At 37.6% G+C, this 21120-nt stretch overlaps 1 protein-coding gene across 1 annotated transcript in view; it reads right to left on the reverse strand.

Moving 5' to 3' along the window:
• The window catches only part of OSBPL11 (oxysterol binding protein like 11), a 99107-nt gene that overhangs the window by 59933 nt on the left and 18054 nt on the right, over positions 1–21120 (reverse strand). Inside the window, exon 2 of the mRNA XM_069556357.1 lies at positions 9360–9428. Within this exon, the coding sequence (XP_069412458.1) occupies positions 9360–9428 (69 nt within the window). The remainder of the gene's footprint in view (positions 1–9359; positions 9429–21120) is intronic.

Raw genomic sequence — 21120 nt, forward strand, 5'->3', positions numbered from 1 at the left:
CTATTCAAGGTTTTTTGTATTTCCATATAAATTGTGTAATTATTTGTTCTAGCTCTGTGAAAAATACCGCTGGTAGCTTGATAGGGATTGCATTGAACCTGTAGATTGCTTTGGGTAGTATACTCATTTTTACTATATTGATTCTTCTGATCCATGAACACGGTATATTTCTCCATCTACTAGTGTCGTCTTTGATTTCTTTCACCAGTGTTTTATAGTTTTCTATATATAGGTCTTTTGTTTCTTTAGGTAGATATATTCCTAAGTATTTTATTCTTTTCGTTGCAATGGTGAATGGAATTGTTTCCTTAATTTCTCTATTTTCTCATTATTAGTGTATAGGAATGCAAGGGATTTCTGTGTGATGATTTTATATCCTGCAAATTTACTATATTCATTGATTAGCTCTAGTAATTTTCTGGTGGAGTCTTTAGGGTTTTCTATGTAGAGGATCATGTCATCTGCAAACAGTGAGAGTTTTACTTCTTCTTTTCCAATTTGGATTCCTTTTATTTGTTTTTCTGCTCTGACTGCTGTGGCCAAAACTTCCAGAACTATGTTGAATAGTAGCAGTGAAAGTGGGCACCCTTGTCTTGTTCCTGACTTTTGGGGAAATGCTTTCAATTTTTCACCACTGAGGATAATGTTTGCTGTGGGTTTGTCATATATAGCTTTTATTATGTTGAGCTATGTTCCTTCTATTCCTGCTTTCTGGAGAGTTTTTATCATAAATGGATGTTGAATTTTGTCAAAGGCTTTCTCTGTAATCTATTGAGATAATAATGTGGCTTTTATTTTTCAATTTGTTAATGTGGTGAATTACATTGATTGATTTGCAGATATTGAAGAATCCTTGCATCCCTGGGATAAAGCCCACTTGGTCATGGTGTATGATCTTTTTAATGTGTTGTTGGATTCTGATTGCTAGAATTTTGTTAACGATTTTTGCATCTATCTTCATCAGTGATATTGGCCTGTAGTTTTCTTTTTTTGTGGCATCTTTGTCAGGTTTTGGTATTAGGGTGATGGTGGCCTCATAGAATGAGTTTGGAAGTTTACCTTCCTCTGCAATTTTCTGGAAGAGTTTGAGTAGGATAGGTGTTAGCTCTTCTCGAAATTTTTGGTAGAATTCAGCTGTGAAGCCGTCTGGACTGGGCTTTTGTTTGCTGGAAGATTTCTGATTACACTTTCAATTTCTGTGCTTGTGATGGGTCTGTTAAGATTTTCTATTTCTTCCTGGTTCAGTTTTGGAAAGTTGTACTTTTCTAAGAATTTGTCCGTTTCTTCCAAGTTGTCCATTTTATTGGCATATAATTGCTGATAGTAGTCTTTTATGATCCTTTGTATTTCTGTGTTGTCTGTTGTGATCTCTCCATTTTCATTTCTAATTTTATTGATTTGGTTTTCCTCCCTTTGTTTCTTGATGAGTCTGGCTAATGGTTTGTCAATTTTATTTATCCTTTCAAAGAACCAGCTTTTGGCTTTGTTGATTTTTGCTATGGTCTCTTTTGTTTCTTTTGCATTTATTTCTGCCCTAATTTTTAAGATTTCTTTCCTTCTACTAACCCTGGGGTTCTTCATTTCTTCCTTTTCTACTTGCTTTAGGTGTAGAGTTAGATTATTTATTTGACTTTTTTCTTGTTTCTTGAGGTATGCCTGTATTGCTATGAACCTTCCCCTCAGAACTGCTTTTACAGTGTCACACGGGTTTTGGGTTGTTGTGTTTTCATTTTCATTCATTTCTACGTATATTTTGATTTTCTATTTTGATTTCTTCTGTGATTTGTTGGTTATTCAGCAGCATGTTGTTCAGCCTCCATATGTTGGAATTTTTAATAGTTGTTCTCCTGTAATTGAGATCTAATCTTACTGCATTATGGTCAGAAAAGATGCTTGGAATGATTTCAATTTTTTTGAATTTACCAAGGCTAGATTTATGGCCCAGGATGTAATCTATCCTGGAGAAGGTTCCGTATGCGCTTGAGAAAAATTCATTGTTTTGGGGTGAAATGTCCTATAGGTATCAATTAGGTCTAACTGGTCTATTGTATCATTTAAAGTTTGTGTTTCCTTGTTAATTTTCTGTTTAGTAGATCTAGCCATAGGTGTGAGTGGGATATTAAAGTCTCCCACTATTATTGTGTTATTGTTAATTTCCCCTTCATACTTGTTAACATTTGTCTTATATATTGCGGTGCTCCTATGTTGGGTCCATAAATATTTATAATTGTTGTATCTTCTTCTTGGATTGATCCTTTGATCATTATGTAGTGTCCTTCTTTGTCTCTTTTCACAGCCTTTGTTTTAAAGTCTATTTTATCTGATATGAGTATTGCTACTCCTGCTTTCTTTTGGTCTCTATTTGCATGAAATATCTTCTTCCAGCCCTTCACTTTCAGTCTGTATATGTCCCTTGTTTTGAGGTGAGTCTCTTGTAGACAACATATATAGGGGTCTTGTTTTTGTATCCATTCAGCCAGTCTTTGTCTTTTGGTTGGGGCATTCAACCCATTTACATTTAAGGTGATTACTGATAAATATGATCCCGTTGCCATTTACTTTATTGTTTTGGGTTCGAGTTTATACACTCTTTTTGTGTTTCCTGTTTAGAGAAGATCCTTTAGCATTTGTGGAGAGCTGGTTTGGTGGTGCTGAATTCCCTCAGCTTTTGCTTGTCTGTAAAGCTTTTGATTTCCCCTTCACATTTGAATGAGATCCTTGCTGGGTACAGTAATCTGGGCTGTAGGTTATTTTCTTTCATCACTTTAAGTATGTCCTGCCATTCCCTCCTGGCCTGACGAGTTTCTATTTAAGATCAGGTCTTATCCTTATGGGAATCCCCTTGTGTGTTATTTGTTGTTTTTCCCTTGCTGCTTTTAATATTTGTTCTTTGTGTTTGATCTTTGTTAATTTGATTAATATGTGCCTTGGGGTAAATGAGAAGCAAATAAGAGAAGCTGAAAGCAGCTACCTGAAAAGGGAGCTGGGAAAGCAAGACTATTGTTTTTCTCATTCATCTGTAGCATGCTTGTGACTTTTAAAGGGGCTTCCCTGGTAGTTCAGACAGTAAAGAATCTGAACAAACAGAAAAACAAAAAATAAGGAAAGGAATGAAGGAAGGAAATAAGGAAAGAAATCTCTTTCTACTAGTCTAAGCAATAAGCCCAATTATTCCAAACAAAGAAAAAAGACTGGTCAAGTCAATTCAAAGAAAATTTAGAGAACAATGTTAGAAATCTCAAGTTACTGGGAACATGTATTTCTTATTCCAAAAGCATTACCACAAATCTACAACATGGGAAGCACGCACCTAGATATACAAAAGTAATACGGAAGAGGAACTGGTAAAATGACAGAATTGAGTCAATAACTGATTACCTAATACCAAGATGATGCTATGGACCCAGTGGCACCAATAATGCACATACAATTCGTGTATGATGAAAGACACGAATTAACCCAAATGTTCTTCCTTCACCCTTTCTCTGGAGATGTACAAGATGTGCAGATTGGAGATGGAGAGACAATACACATAGTAAGGAAACTGAGAGCTATTTTGCCCAGAAGGGGACTAGACTCTTGATTATAGTATTCTTAGCAAGCTGGTCTAACCTAGAAGCTAAAGAAACAGAAAAAAAGGCTTAAGATTCGGCATCTTTCTTTATATGCTGAAAAGTCACCACATTGTTAAAAAGAAAAATTAAATAATTATTTATTTTGTGCAATTTCAAAATAATAAATACTGCAAGTTTGAGAAAATGACTAATCCTCCAGAAAGACTGAAGGAGCCAAAGCAAAAACAACACCCAGTTGTGGATGTGACTGGTGATAAAAGCAAGATCTGATGCTGTAAAGAGCAATATTGCATAGGAACCTAGAATTTCAGGTCCATGAATCAAGGCAAATTGGAAGTGGTCAAACAGGAGATGTCAAGAGTGAACACTGACATTCTAGAAATCAGTGACTAAGGACTGGAATGGGTGAATTTAACTCAGATGACCATTATATATACTACAGTGGGCAGGAATCCCTTAGAGAAATGGAGTAGCCCTCATAGTAAACAAAAAAGTCCAAAATGCAGTACTTGGATGCAATCTCAAAAACGACAGAATGATCTCTCTTCATTTCCAAAGCAAACCATTCCATATCACGGTAATCCAAGTCTATGCCCCGACCAGTATTGCTGAAGAAGCTGAAGTTGAAAGGTTCTATGAAGACCTGTAAGAACTTTTAGAACTAACACCCAAAAAAGATGTCCTTTTCATTAAAGGGGACTGGAATGCAAAAGTAGGAAGTCAAGAAATACCTGGAGTAACAGGCAAATTTGGCCTTGGAGTACAGAATGAAGAAGGACAAAGGATAATAGAGTTTTGCCAAGAGAACGCACCGGTCATAGCAAACACCCTCTTCCAACAACACAAGAGAATACTCTACATATGGACATCACCAGATAATGATGATTCGGTTATCGACACCAAAATCAGACTGATTACATTCTTTGCGGCCAAAGATGGAGAAGCTCTATACAGTCAACAAAAACAAGACCAGGAGCTGACTGTGGCTCAGATCATGAACTCCTTATTGCCAAATTCAGACTTAAATTGAAGAAAGCGGGGGAAACCACTAGACCATTCAGTCATGACCTAAATCAAATCCCTTATGATTATACAGTGGAAGTGAGAAATAGATTTAAGGGATTAGATCTGATCGACAGAGTGCCTGATGAACTATGGACGGAGGCTCGTGACATTGTACAGGAGAGAGGGATCAAAACCATCCCCAAGAAAAAGAAATGCAAAAAAGCAAAACGGCTGCCTGAGGAGGCCTTACAAATAGCTGTGAAAAGAAGAGAAATGAAAAACAAAGGAGAAAAGGAAAGATACACCCATTTTAATATAGAGTTCCAAAGAATCGCAAGGAGAGATACGAAAGCCTTCCTCAGTGATCAATGCAAAGAAATAGAGGAAAACAGCAGAATGAGAAAGACTAGAGATCTCTTCAAGAAAATTAGAGATACCAAGGGAACATTTCATGCAAAAATGGGCTCAATAAAGGACAGAAATGGTATGGACCTAACAGAAACAGAAGATATTAAGAAGACGTGGCACAAATACACAGAACTATACAAAAAAGATCTTCACGAGCCAGATAATCACGATGATGTGATCACTCACCTAGAGCCAGACATCCTGTAATGGGAAGTCAAGTGGGCCTTAGGAAGCATCACTACAAACAAAGCTAGTGGAGGTGATGGAATTCCAGTTGAGCTATTTCAAAGCCCGAAAGATGATGCTGTCAAAGTGCTGCACTCAATATGTCAGCAAATTTGGGAAACTCAGCAGTGGCCACCGGACTGGAAAAGGTCAGTTTTCATTCCAGTCCCAAAGAATGCTCAAACTACTGCACAGTTGCACTCATCTCACATGCTAGTACAGCAATGCTCAAAATTCTCCAAGCCAGGCTTCAGCAATACATGAACCATGAACTTCCAAATGTTCAAGCTGGTTGTATAAAAGGCAGAGGAACCAGAGATCAAATTGTCAACATCCACTGGACCATTGGGAGAAGGCAATGGCACCCCCCTCCAGTACTCTTGCCTGGAAAATCCCATGGACAGAGGAGCCTGGTATGCTGCAGTCCATGGGGTTGCTAAGAGTCGGACACGACTGAGCGACTTCGCTTTCACTTTCCACTTTCATGCATTGGAGAAGGAAATGGCAATCCACTCCAGTATTCTTGCCTGGAGAATCCCAGGGACGGGGGAGCCTGGTGGGCTGCCGTCTATGGGGTCTCACAGAGTTGGACATGACTGAAGTGACTTAGCAGCAGCAGCTGGACCATCAAAAATGCAAGAGAGTTCCAGAAAAACATCTATTTCTGCTTTATTGACAATCCCAAAGCCTTTGACTGTGTGGATCACAATAAACTGTGGAAAATGCTAAAAGAGACGGGAATACCAGACCACCTGACCTGCCTCTTGAGAAACCCGCATGCATGTCAGGAAGCAACATTTAGAACTGGACATGGAACAACAGACTGGTTCCAAATAGGAAATGGGGTATGTCAAGGCTGTATATTATCACCCTGCTTATTTAACTTATATGCAGAGTACATCATAACAAACGCTGATGAAGCATAAGCTGGAATCAAGATTGCCGGGAGAAATATCAATCACCTCAGATATGCAGATGACATCACCCTTATGGCAGAAAGTGAAGAACTAAAGAGCTTGTGATGAAAGTGAAAGAGGAGAGCGGAAAAGCTGGCTTAAAGCTCAACATTCAGAAAACTAATATCATGGCATCCAGCCCCATCACTTCATGGCAAAGAGATGCCAAAACAGTGGCTGACTTTATTTGGGGGGGCTCCAAAATCACTGCAGATGGTGATTGCAGCCATGAAATTAAAAGACACTTACTCTTGGAAGGAAAGTTATAACCAACCTAGACAGCGTATTAAAAAGCAGAGCCATTACTTTGTCAACAAAGGTCCGTCTAGTCAAGGCTATGGTTTTTTCAGTGGTCATGTATAGATGTGAGAGTTGGACTATAAAGAGGGCTGAGCGCAGAAGAATTGATGCTTTTGAATTGTGGTGTTGGAGAAGATGCTTGAGAGTCCCTTGGACTGCAAAGAGATCCAACCAGTCCATCCTATCAGTCCTGGGTGTTCACTGGAAGGACTAATGTTAAAGCTGAAATTCCAGTATTTGGGCGACCTGATGCAAAGAGCTGACTCATTTGAAAAGACCCTGACGTTGGGAAAGAGTGAGGGTAGCAGAAGAAGGGGACGACAGATGATGAGATGGTTGGACGGCATCACTGACTCAATGGACATGAGTTTGAGTAAACTCCGGGAGTTGGTGATGGACAGGGAGGCCTGGCGTCTGCGGTTCATGGGGTCGCAAAGAGTCAGACACAACTGAGCGACTGAACTGAACTGAACCTTTCTGTTCCTCTTTTATCATTCAATTTGCAATTCATGCTGGGAGGCAAGGATATCGCTGCTGTGCCACAAGCCTCCAGGCAGTCTGGTAGAAAAAGGAAAACGAGCTTGCAGTAAACCAGTTGACAACCTGAGACCTCTCTGATGGGACAAACGGATAAAAGTTTGTGTTCTCAGTGGCAAATGGGGATGGGTTGTCTTCATTCCCACACTTTCTTTGCTGCTAAACTGGCCCACTAGGACAGCTAGAAGAATCGCCAGGGGAGAAGCAGTGCCCTTCCCTATGCTAGAACTTTGCTTGGATCTCTTAGCTAACTTCCTGGGCAAGCAGTGGCCAATGGATCTTTTTAGTATGCTCCCCAAACAAGGATACAAACATGCCCATTCTTCCCATGGCCTCAAGCCACCACTGACTTGAAATGCCATGTTTAACATATACTAAATCTTATATGCTTGGGTATACTTTGGAGCTTTCCTACTCCATTCCACTTCTGAGATTTTCTCAGTAATATTCAATAATATAACATGAATGAATTCGTTGAATGTCACGGGGAGAAAAGTTAACTTATTTCCCTTTTTAAAAAGAGAACAAAAAAACGTGCTAAAAGCAAAGTGACATAAAATTTTTTTTAATATTTTATATTTCATTTAAATATATAAGCTTTCAAAAATTACATAAAAACTAAGGTGAGAAAATACAAAATGAAAAGGGTCCCCTGACTTTGTTCTTTCTTAAAAAAAATAAAGGGTGAGAACCTCAGAGAACTACCCTTTTCACTTTAACAGGAATGATTGTCTTCTATAATTTCATATCCAGCTTTGACCTCTCATATGACCTCCAACTTCTAGCATATCACTCTTATGTGAAAGCCCTACTGTTACTTCAAATTAAACATATCCCAAACTGCCTTCTCTTTTAAGCAATCACATGTTCATTACAATGCTTCAACTATTTTTTGAATTCTGAAAAACATTCCCTCATACACTATGCACCACTTTCTAATTGTTTAAGGTAGAAAGGCAGAATCACCTTATTATTCCACCATAACCAAAATCAGAGATCTCCAAATGACATATGAATAAGAAGCAGTATTTATAATGAAAATACCAACTTTAAGTCAGAACTATTTGGGTTCAGATTCTAGCTTTATCACTTTTTAAAATAGTTTTAAAAAACCACAATGAGATAACAGTCAATACCCATTAAGATGGCTATTATACACACACACATAGACACAACAGAAAGTAAGTGTTGAGAAGATGTAGAGAAACTGGCATCCTTGTACACTGCTGGTGGGAATGTAAATCTGTGCAGCTGCTATGGAAAACAGTATGGAGATTCCCAAAAAAATTAAACACAGAATTACAATGTGATTCAGCAATTTCACTTCAGGGTATACACACACAAGAATGAGAGCAGTGACTCTGATATTGTATACACCAACACTCACAGCAGCATTATTCACAACCGCCAAAAGATGGAAGCAACCCAAATGTCCACTGATTGATAACTGGATAAACAAAATGTGGTATATACTTAGAAGGGACTGTTTTTCAGCCCTCAAAAGGTAGAGAATTCTGACACACACTACATGGATGAACTTTTGAGAACATTACACTAAATGAAATAAGCCAATCACAAAAGGACAAATATTATATGATTCCACTTATATAAGGTACCTAGAGCAGTCAAATTCATAGAGACAGAGAGTAGAAGAGTGGTTGCTTAAGGACTCAGGGGGAGAGGAAAATGTGAAATTATTGTTTAATGGGTACACTTTTAGTCTGAGAAGATGCAAAGAGTTCTGAGATGAATGGGGGTGACGGCTGCACAAAAATGTGAGTGTATTTAACAACACTGAACTGCATACCAAAAAATGTTTAAAATGGTAAATTTTATGTTATATTTTACCACAATAAAAGAATAATAGTTTAGTCCCCTGCCCCACAAATATCAATTCCACAAAGTATTTAAGATAGTTGGCTGTGCTACTTCTTGACTGCTTATTTGACCTCAGGCTGGTTATTTAAACTTTTCAAGGTCCCAGAAGAGTTTAAGAATCCTCAACAGCTAAAAGAAGCAAAAACCCTCAACAGGCACCTAACACAAATCTCTTTGCTGTCTCTAAACCACCCTAAAAGCCTAACCACTGGAAGTACACATAAGAAGCCCAAGGCGAATTGATAAATGATACTAATCTTAACAGTAACTTCTGACGTATTTGGAGGCTGCAATTTGGACAATGTTAATTCCTCTTACCCCCTAAAAATAGAAAAAGAAAGTAATCAGATTTATAGAAAACATGGTAAATCTCTCTCTAACATGTTTCCCAGTCATGTAACATCAGATTATAAAATCATCATGCCCATTTCTGTTCTCTTGGGAGAGAAAGAAGTGACAGAATAATCACACTTACCTGTACTGCCACCCAGTGACAAGGTTGGTGTACTTCATTAGGTAGCCATACACGTTTTCCATGTGGTCACTGTTTCAAAAAGATCAGAAAGTGCCAAAATCAGTGAAAATTAGAAGAAATTCCAGGAAGTTAACTGTACAGTTGAAAAAACAGCTGTAGAGACATACTTTTTTCTATAAATGTCTGAAACTTACTTCAGAAGTAAAATTCATAGGTTAACAAATACAGCTATTTATTTAATCTCCCATATTTCATATCCATAAGACTATGTATTTTATCAGAATTCTTCAAAGAAAGTGTAATCACCCATAAATTATTGGGTATTTCAAACATAAAATCATAAGTGTAAAATTACATAAATATGAAACAAATATACTATAAATATAAATAAAAGCATTTAATAACCTAATTCAATACTAAACAAAGACAACCCAGTTTTATGGTTCCAGAATAAACTAAAAAAAATCTCTAGGCTGAATAGTGCTTCCTCACTCTGGTGGGACACATTATGTCTCTGAATCTTTGGGCTTCCAAAATGAAGATCCTGTTTTCGATGTCTGTGACACGTCACTCCCACTCCCCAATCCCAGACAGGCATGAGGCAAAGTGCTCAATGCAAATCTTGCCACTGGAAAGATTTATTTGGAACCTGTATCACTAGCCTTACTACTACTGAGTTCCTTTACTTCTGCCCCCCCCTTTTCTATTTAATAGATATATTCTGTTATAGTGGTTCATAGAAAATGTGGATCTCACTACTTCTTTTCCAATATTTTAAGGTTCCCTAGACTCATGAAAAGATATCAAAGCTACAACTACATTGATATATCTTTTTGACATAAAGGCTTCATTTTTTATTTTATAATTTACATTAAGAATTCCTTTTAAAATCCTCTAAAGTTTTAACTTTACACTATAAAATGCAACTAATATTAAACACTTATTTTCTCTACTATCCCTGAATTGCAGAACTTATTTGGTAAAAGTTCAGCTAACCACCATTTAGGAAATGGAAAGTATCAGACAACTGACAACCTTTAAAACATGGACATCAAAAGCAAAATCAAGAGAGAGCTGACACAACCAACAGAACAGAATTTTTAAAAGATGTAGATTGATCTGAATGACAAATGAAAAGAGATGAAGATAAAGACACTCTCCTGTGTAAACACACAACAAAATGACCATAAGAGTCTAAGTGTTGTTATTATTGGAGATCAAATGGAAGGATGCCTCAGGGATAAACTCAGTGTTGGGTGCCTTTCTAACCTCATTTCTTCAGAGTGCTTGGAAATAAAGATCAAATCTGAAAGTAAAGAACTGATCCCAGTTCAAAAAAAATTTTTTTTTCTATATTTCTTCCAATCCAAGATTAGCAAAAAAAACACTGTTTTTTCACTAACATTAAATGAAACTGCTCAAGCCCTTTTGGTTTTATAAGGTCAGTAATCTCAAGAAGGTAAAATGCCAACCAAAAGTTATGATAATTATATATATACTCTGTCATGTTAAAACTGACAGTACCATTTGAATTCTCATTTCAGTGTTTTCTAAAGTCCATATCTAGAGGAAGGATTCTTCTCCGAAACTCAATCTATTAGCACCCTTAGGTCACAACAAAGGTACTTCTTTCAGTTACACTGGTACTTGAAAAGTCAGAGAGATACTCCTCTAGTCTGGCTCTCAAATTTTTCCCAGGCTTCAAACAGCTTTCTGGGGCTACAGGAGTCCCAATGTCCCTGGACTCTGCCCCAAAATAATTTCACAAAAAGTTCCTTGTCTGTTTTTGATATTTCACATATAGCTTAACTGTCTTGAATAGTCCTCATCCTCAAGACTTATTCCTTCACTTGTATATGGAATCTAGTTATGCCCCACCACCAAAAAAAAAAAACAAACCCAAACTCATAGATAGAAGAGATTAGTGGCTGCCAGAAGTGACAGATCAACAATATGGGTGAAAGTGATCAAAAGACACAAACTTGAAGTTATAAAATAAGTAAGTCCTAGGGATGTTATTTATAGCATGGTGACTATAATTAATAATACTATATTGTGCGTTTGAAAGTTGCTAAGTATAGATCTTAAAGTTCCCATCATAAGGAAAAAAAAGTGTAACTGTGTAGTGATAGATGTTAACTAGACTTGTGATCATTTTGCAACATATAAAAAAATCACCGAACACCTAAAAGTAATGTTATATGACAATTATATCCAAATTTTTAAAAACCTTATTCTTTGCTTATTCTTGTGGCTTTATAATCTCAGTATTTATTTAATTACATCCTGTATCAACCCACAAGAGGACTAAGGTGTCACACAGCCAGAATTAAATATTTCCCTAAAGTACCCAGATAGTCCATAATTCACCATTTTTTATTTTCCACTTTAATCTAGGTTCTCTACACCAAGCTTTCACTACTAAATAAGAATCATTTCATAGCTATTAGTATGTAATAAAAACATTACAATTCAATTATAGTTCACTTCCTCTGGTTCTAGGACTACCTATATTCTTCAAATGGATATATGAACTGTGCAGAAAATCTGTCTTAAAACTTCAAATAAACTATCAACAACTAAGAAAAACAAAACTCTTCATTTCAAAGCAACGAGGGCTCATGTTCCTTACCTTTGTTCGGTCCCTCATATTATTAAAGGTATTCCTTATTTGGGTCATAAGTTATTTGTATTAGTCATTTAATGAATATCAATGAATTTTTTAGAGTATAATTTCAGTAGCATTGTTCACTAAACAACGAAAGTTTATCTTCATACTGCATAGTAATGTTTTATGTTCAATTTTTAATGTTTTTTAGCATTTTTGATTCTTGTATCTAAAAAGTTAACCTCACAAAAATCACAATAGGGATACTGACACGGTCCATTTGATAGTAGCATAAAGCCAACTGCAAAAGAAACAAATTCAAACATGCAATTTAAGCTGCTGGCCTGCTTTTACCACAGAAAACAGACATCTGAGGTTACAAAGAACCGACTTAAGAACATCCCATCCCTGAACAGCTGGTGACACTGTCCCTCTCATCCTTCCCCTTCGCTCAGCAGTGCAACCAGCTGATGTGGAACCACTGTGCCATCTGGTGGCCCATATAAAAAGCTCTGTGAGTGAACGTCCTTGGTTCACTCTTTCTTCCACTTCCTTGTAATTGAGTTATGTAGTACCTCTAACACTCATGGTTTGCTCCCAATTAAAATATGTGAATGTACCTGAAGATTTACCTGTTAATATGAATAAAACCTAGTTGTTAAAGTGGGAATATACCACATATTTGATTATAGCATACTAATATTTTTCCTATGAAGTAGAGATGATGGTTCAAAAGATTAACACACTGAAAAATTAGCAATAAAAAAGGTAATTTCTTCTGTCCTTCAGCAACTCCACCACTCAAACTGAGTACATTCTGATCTTGTTAACATTTTATCGAAATCAAGCTAGAAGCTGATAATCTCTAAACACAGCTGATGAACTGAACTGTCAAGCAGCATTATTCTATTTAATTTGCTGTTTGTCACCTCCCAAGTAGCTTAATAATGACTGTTTCAATTTCTAATTCTCCATTATTATAACACACATTTTTTAATTCTTCTTCATCAGACTTAAGGAAAACATGTGAAAGTGAACTCGCTCAGTCGTGTCTGACTCTTTGCAACCCCGTGGACTGTAGCCCGCCAGGCTCCTCTGTCCATGGGATTCTCCAGGCAAGAGTACTGGAGTGGGTTGCCATCTCCTTCTCCAGGGGATCGTCTCAACCCAGGGATCAAACCTGGGTCTCCTGCATTGCAGGCAGACACTTTATCCTCTGAGCCACCAGGGAAGACTAAGGAAAACATGTAGAAGCTTTTCAATTAAGCTACTTTTTAAACAGTTTCAAATCCTTTCATTTCAGTTCAACACAATTGTTCAGTACCTTCTAAATATAAAGCACTCTGAAAATCCACTGAAAAGGATAGGGAAATAAAGAAGGTTATACCTCTCCATCCCAAATTCATTACCAAATATAAGAAAAACATCTTCTTGAAGAAAAAGACAATGACCCACAGCGACTCTGTTTTTAGCTGTCATACAAATGAAAAGGATAGCTTGTTAAAGATACAGTATTCATTAAACAAAGACATAGGATTCAATGGTGATTAGGTTGAAGTGACAGGACTTATCAGATGTGGAATGAGAGTGAGAGTAAGAGTAAGACAGAAGGGACAAAGGCAAAAACCCAGATTTCCAGCTGGCACAACTGTGTAGATATGAACACCTTCACTGAACTGGGGATCATAACAGAAGTTTTGGATTTGTTCCAAATTACCATGGTGATTTTAAGGGACCTGTGAGACATAACACAAGGAGATACCCAATAAGGTAGTGTGATTTGGATTGAACACACAGATTTTGGTGGTAATCAGCACATAAGCATATAACTGGTATTTGAAACCATGAGGGTAAATCACCTAGGAATTATACAAAATGACAAGGGGTAGTAGGTGGAAGGGAGGCTCAGGAGAGAGGGGAGATATATATACCTATGGCTGATCCATGTTGAAGTACGGCAGAAACCAACACAATATTGTAATCATCCTTCAATTAAAAATAAATAATTTTTTAAATGACAAGAGAAGGGACAGATTCTAAGAGAGAATCCTAGAGAAAAGTTTTATAGGCAAGAGGAATACAGAGAGGAGATAAGAAGTGGCTGAATAGTAAGACAAAAACCAGGAGTATTTCAAGTAAGTTTTTGGTCAAGAATGTTAATACTATTAGAGGAGTAACGGAAAATGAAGATTGAGAAATTTCTATTAGATTCAACAACCAAGGGAATTCACTGGTGGTCCAGTGGTTGGGAATCAGTGCTTTCTCTTGTGTGGGCCTGGGTTCAATCCCTGATAAGGGGACTAGGATCCCATTAGCCACGACGCATGACCAAAAAAAAAAAAAATTAACAACCAAGAGATAATAATTCAATGTAATGATGAAGGCAGAGCTAGCTGGCAATGAACTGAAGAAAGACTGGGAGAAAGAAAAGTGGTTAAGGCAATGTGGGCTTAAGGCAGGGATAGTTCAAAGTGCCTGATGGGTAGGGTACAGTAAAGAGAAAAGGCTCACAACTCAGAAGAGAGATGGAAATGAGGGAGAGGTGGGCTCCAGAGCCCAGGTAGAGGAACTAGCATCAGGTACCTTAGGACACTTAATTATAGGCAGAAATTTATGCAAGCTGTAGTGAAGAAAGTGCCAGTCAGCCACAGTTCAATATTCCTACTTTCTACTAGGCAAAAACTGTCCTCCAAAAAGGCTGAGCTTTGGTTCAATCCCTTGATAATATAAATAGCATGAACAGAGGGAGCCACCTTCTTAGTTGAGGAAAAAGCCACTGACAACAGATGGGAATGATTGCAACACATGTACCTCCTTCTGCTGTAAAGATATTCCACAGAGCAGCACTGCTTCTTATTCCTCCTAGCAGCCCTTGCAGCACCCAGTGCGTAGTCTGGGATATAAACAGGTGTTCACTACATCTCTGTTGAATGAATTAAGCAATGAGAAGACAAAAGCAAAATTTTCCTATAAAAGCACAAGACAACTGAGAAACTTGCAAAAAGAAAAAAAAAAGAAAAAATTTAAATTCACAGCCTGTATACTGAAATAAATCCCAGATAAAATAAATTCTAATTGCAACTATCTTAATCTATACCAAAAAGTATACAATCAAGGGAGATTCTCGCCTTTCTGCTAAAGAGTCTTAAAAATGTTAATGCTCCTTGGCCTAAGAATTTCACTTCTAGGTATCCTGACAGACAACAGAAATGTAGACAAACATAATATGCAAATATGTCCACTGTAGCACTATGTACAATAGTAAAAAATATAAACTGGAAAAAAAAGGAAGTGAAAAGGAAAGAAAGAAAAACAAACTAAACAAATGAAATTAAGAACATGAATAACTAATACAGAATAGTATTCACCAGTTAAAATGTTTATGAGTTAGGCATTTAAACATGTATACTATCATGTAAGAAATGAATCGCCAGTCTAGGTTCGATATAGGATACAGGACGCTTGGGGCTGGTGCACTGCGATAACCCAGAGAGATGATATGGGAAGAGAGGTGGGAGGGGGATTCAGGATTGGGAACTCATGTACACCCATGGCGGATTCATGTCAATGTATGGCAAAACCAACACAGTACTGTAAGGTAAAATAAAAAATAAATAAAGAAAGAAAATGTTTATGAGTTTTTAACATGGGGAAACACTTATCAAGAGCCTAAAATTGCAGGTTACAGAATTTTATATAGTGTGTAAAATATATGCACAGGCATATATGCTGTACATATATTTTACAACAAAAGTACACAAAATTATAACTGTGGTTATCACTGGACAGAAGAATTATGGTTGATTTAATTTGCTTCCTTTACTGTTTCACATTTTTCAATTTTAATACATTATTTTTATAATCAAGTAAAACATTTTAAAACATTCAATCATACTGAGTAGGTGGGACGGTCCAGACACAGAGCTATTTATACTTATTAATAGAGGTATGGATGAAGTTTTTTAAAACTTTCCAATATGGCATTGCTTTTTGGGGATGTAAAACTATGTTCCTTTAAGCCTTTAATTCTCAAATTAGGTTACACGTACCCAAAACTGGGCTAGGTGGTTAGGAGAACAGGGTAAAACAGGCTATATTTCTAGAGCAAGCTTATTTGACTGTAAGAAATTAAAGCATTTTTAATGTTAAAACTCACATAAATGTTAAGAAACTTGCTCCCTGTTCACATATTTTCATGAGGATAACTTCACCAGAGAGCTCCTGTCTTCCTCTCCCAGCCTTCCCCTTTCCCTTCACTCTTCCATAGCTAGGCATGAATAGCTCACTCCTTCTGGGCGCTCTTCTTTGTATCCTAGACTATCTACCCAGAGAACATATTCTCATTTGCTCTGACAGAGATAGGACCTGAATATTCTAAGCTGCTTGTAACGAGGTGAATGTGTGCATGTGTGTGTGTGTGTGAGTGCTCAGCCGTGTCTGACACTTCTGAGACCACACAGACTATAAACCACCAGGCTCCTCTGTCCATGGGATTCTCCAGGCAAGAATACTGCAGTGGGTTGCAATTTCCTGCTCCAAGGGATCTTGCCGATCCAGGGATCCAAGCCAAGTGTCCTGTGCCTCCTACACTGGCAGGCAGATTCTCTACCACTGCACCACCAGGGCGGCCCTTACCCATCAAAAACAAAACCAAGGGACTTCTCTCATGGTCCAGTGGTTGAGACTCTGCGCTTCCACTGCAGGGAGCAGGGGTTTGATTCCTGGTCAGGGATCTAAGGTCCCACATGTTGTGTGATGCAGCCAAAAATATAAATAAATAAAACCAAGCAAAACAGAAAATAACAAGTGTTGTTAAGAATGTAGAGAAATTAGAACACTTGTGCATTGCTGGTGGGACTACAAAATGGTGCAGCCACTGTGGAGAACAGTATAATCGTTTCTCAAGAAGTTAAATATAGAATTACTATATTCAGCAATTTCACTTCTGGGTAGATACACAAAAGAATAAAAGCAAGAACTCCAACAGATATTTGCACACAAATATTTATAGCAACATTATTCACAACAGCCAAAAGGCAGAAATAACTCTGGACAGTCCCATGTAAATCAGTGAAGCCAGAATATTCCCTCACATCATACACAAAAATAAACTCAAAGTGATTTAAAGACTTAAATATAAGATAAGACAACATAAAACTCCCAGAAAGAACATAGGCAAAACATTCTGACATAAACAGTACCACTATTTTCTTAGGTCAGTCTCCCAAGGAATAAAAGCAAAATCACACAAATGGGACCTAATCAAATTTACAAGCTTTTGCACAGCAAAGGAAACGATAAACAAATTGAAAAGACAGCCTACAGAGTGGGAGAAAATATTTGCAAATGATGCAACCAACAAGGGCTTAATTTCCAAAACAAACAGCTTCTACAATTCAATAACAAAAACAAACAAACAAACAGCCCAAGCAAAAAATGGGCAGATGACCTAAACAGACATTTCTCCAAAGACAACATATAGATGGCCAACAGGCACATGAAAAGATGCTAATTATTAGAGAATTATCCAATGACAGATAAATGTTACTCAAAATTTTATTTTAAGCTGATGTTAATAACATTTACTTATTTTAAAATTATTCAGTAATTGTTCTCCAGTATGTTAAAACTTATTATTAAAAAAACAAAATAAGATACATGCACCCCTACATTCATAGCAGCACTATTTACAATAGACAAGACATAGAAACAACCAAAATGTCCATTGACAGATGAATGGATGAAGATGTGGTACACACACATACATCAGTTCAGTTCAGTTCAGTCGTTCAGCCCTGTCCGACTCTTTGCGACCCCATGAATCGCAGCACGCCAGGCCTCCCTGTCCATCACCAACTCCCGGAGTTCACTCAGACTCTCGTCCATCGAGTCAGTGATGCCATCCAGCCATCTCATCCTCTGTCGTCCCCTTCTCCTCCTGCCCCCAGTCCCTCCCAGCATTAGAGTCTTTTCCAATGAGTTAACTCTTCACATGAGTTGGCCAAAGTATTGAAGTTTCAGCTTTAGCATCAGTCCTTCCAATGAACAGCCAGGGCTGATCTCCTTCAGAATGGACTGGTTGGATCTCCTTGCAGTCCAAGGGACTCTCAAGAGTCTTCTCCAACACCACAGTTGAAAAGCATCAATTCTTCAGCCCTCAGCCTTCTTCACAGTCCAACTCTCACATCCATACATAACCACTGGAAAAAGCATAGCCTGACTAGACGTACCTTTTTGGGCAAAGTAATGTCTCTCTGCTTTTGAATATGCTATCTAGGTTGGTCGTAACTTTTCTTCCAAGGAGTAAGCGACTTTTAATTTCATGGCTGCAGTCACCATCTACAGTGATTTTGGAGCCCAAAAAATAAAGTCTGACACTGTTTCCACTGTTTCCCCATCTATTTCCCATGAAGTGATGGGACCGGATGCCATGATCTTCGTTTTCTGAATGTTGAGCTTTAAGCCAACTTTTTCACTCTCCTGTTTCATTTTCATCAAGAGGCTCCTTAGTTCTTCTTTGCTTTCTGCCATACGGGTGGTATCATCTGCATATCTGAGGTGATTGATATTTTTTCCCGGCAATCTTAATTCCAGCTTGTACTTCTTCCAGCCCAGCGTTTCTCATGATGTACTCTGCATAGAAGTTAAATAAGCAGGGTGACAATATACAGCCTTGACGTACTCCTTTTCCTATCTGGAACCAGTCTGTTGTTTCATGTCCAGTTCTAACTGTTGCTTCCTGGCCTGCATACGGGTTTCTCAAGAGGCAGGTCAGGTGGTCTTGTATTCCCATCTCTTTCAGAATTTTCCACAGTTTATTGTGATCCACACAGTGAAAGGCTTTGGCATAGTCAATAAAGCAGAAATAGATGTTTTTCTGGAACTCTCTTGCTTTTTCCATACACACACAGAAATGAAATATTGCTCAGCCATTAAAAAGAGTGAAATAATGCCATTTGCAGCAATATGCATGGACCTCTAGGTTCGCCCAAAGTGAAGTTAAGGCAGAAAGAGAAAGACAAATACCATATGATACCACTTATATGTGGACTCTAAAATACAACACAAATGAACATATCTATGAAACAAAAACAGACCCACAAATATAGAGAACAGACTCGTGATTGCCAAGGGGGAATAGGGGTGGGGGAGGAAGGATTGGGCATTTGGGATCAGCAGATGCAAACTATTATACATAGGATGGATAAACAAGTCCTACTGTCTAGCACCAGAAACTGCATTTAATATCCTGTGATAAACCATAATGGAAAAGAATATGAAAAAGAAAAAATATATATCTGAGTCACTTTGCTGTAGAGCAAAAATTAAACACAACATTGTAAATCAACAATACTCCAATTAAAAAAAAATTTTTAAGGCAGAAACAACTCAGGTATCCACAACAGATGAATGGATAAATAAAATGTACTGTGTGTGTGTACATATATATATATACACATGGAATATTTATTCAGCCTTCAAACAAAAAGAAGGAAATTCTGACACATGGTACAACATGGATAAATCTTGAGGACACTGCTAAATTAAATAAGCTAATCACAAAATGACAAGTATTTTATGATTCCACTTACATGAGGTACATAGATTTGTCAAAATCAGAGACAGAAGGTAGAACAGTGGTTGGGGCGGGGGCTGATATAAGAAGTTATTTAATAGTTATAGAGTTTTAGTTTGGGACGATAAAAAATTCTGGAATGAATAGTGGAGATGGCTGCATAAAAATGTGAATATATTTAAGGCCACTGAACTTATAAATACTTACAAATGGTTAAAGTAATAAATTTTCTGATATGTACATTTTACAATTAAAAAAACCCTGGTAATTTGACTGCATCCTATCTGATCCTTATGTCCTCTCAACTGGTCCTGAACTCATGATGTTATGTATTCATCTCTGAAAAACCCAGTAACATATTCAGTTCAGTTCAGTCGCTTAGTCATGTCCGACTCTTTGCGACCCCATGAATCGCAGCACACCAGTCCTCCCTGTCCATCACCAACTCCTGGAGTTCACTCAAACTCATGTCCATCGAGTCGGTGATGCCATCCAGCCATCTGATCCTCTGTCATCTCCTTCTCCTCCTGCCCCCAATCCCTCGCAGCATCAGAGTCTTTTCCAATGAGCCAACTCTTTGCATGAGGTGGCCAAAGTACTGGAGTTTTAGCTTTAGCATCATTCCTTCCAAAGAAATCCCAGGGCTGATCTCCTTCAGAATGGACTGGTTGGATGTCCTTGCAGTCCAAGGGACTCTCAAGAGTCTTCTCCAACACCATAGTTCAAAAACATCAATTCTTTGGTGCTCATCTTTCTTCACAGTCCAACTCTCACATCCATACATGACCACTGGAAAAACCATAGCCTTGACTAGATGGACCTCTGTTGGCAAAGTAATGTCTTTACTGTTCAATATGCTATCTAGGTTGGTCATAACTTTTCTTCCAAGGAGTAAGCGTTTTTTAATTTCATGGCTGCAGTCAGATATATTACAGGGTAGAATATAAATCCTCATGAATTTTGAAGATCATAAAGTTACATCAGCCATGGGCTCCTTTAAATCACAAACTGCACTGACTGTCTTACACAATTAAGAGAGATTTCATAAAGGAAGTTTGAGAAACACAGCTGCAAAACATTTGCCTACACAGACTGGAAACAGAAAGAAAAATTCAATATATAATCCTAAAGTTACAGACAACTAAATCCCTCATGCAGATAACTAGCCATCTGATGATGGGAAAGAGGAAATTTATACATGAAAAAGTAGAAAGTCAACTCTAACACTTACAGAAAGGAAGTTGTTTATTATAAGGTGAAGAGCAGGAGTTTAACTCAGACAAACACAAGTTTGAATCCCAGTGTGACCTTAGGCAAGTAACACATCCGGTCCTGCGTCTTTATCTGTAAATGTGAATTAAAAAACCTAACTTCAGATTTATAATGAGGAATGAAGAAGAGATATTTCAATCCAAATATATTTGAAGCGCACTTCAATATGGTGAATGCCTAGGAAATACTGGTTTTCTCTCACTCAAAGGAGTCAATTCCTCTGCAGACAAAGGGCTCATTTTCTAGATCAGTTCTCTAGATCTGTCTTACCCTGTTAGACTGACATTTTCAGGTCAGAATGATGG

The sequence above is a fragment of the Ovis canadensis genome, chromosome 1 (genome assembly GCF_042477335.2).
Source record: "Ovis canadensis isolate MfBH-ARS-UI-01 breed Bighorn chromosome 1, ARS-UI_OviCan_v2, whole genome shotgun sequence".
In the NCBI taxonomy this organism is placed as follows: domain Eukaryota; kingdom Metazoa; phylum Chordata; class Mammalia; order Artiodactyla; family Bovidae; genus Ovis; species Ovis canadensis.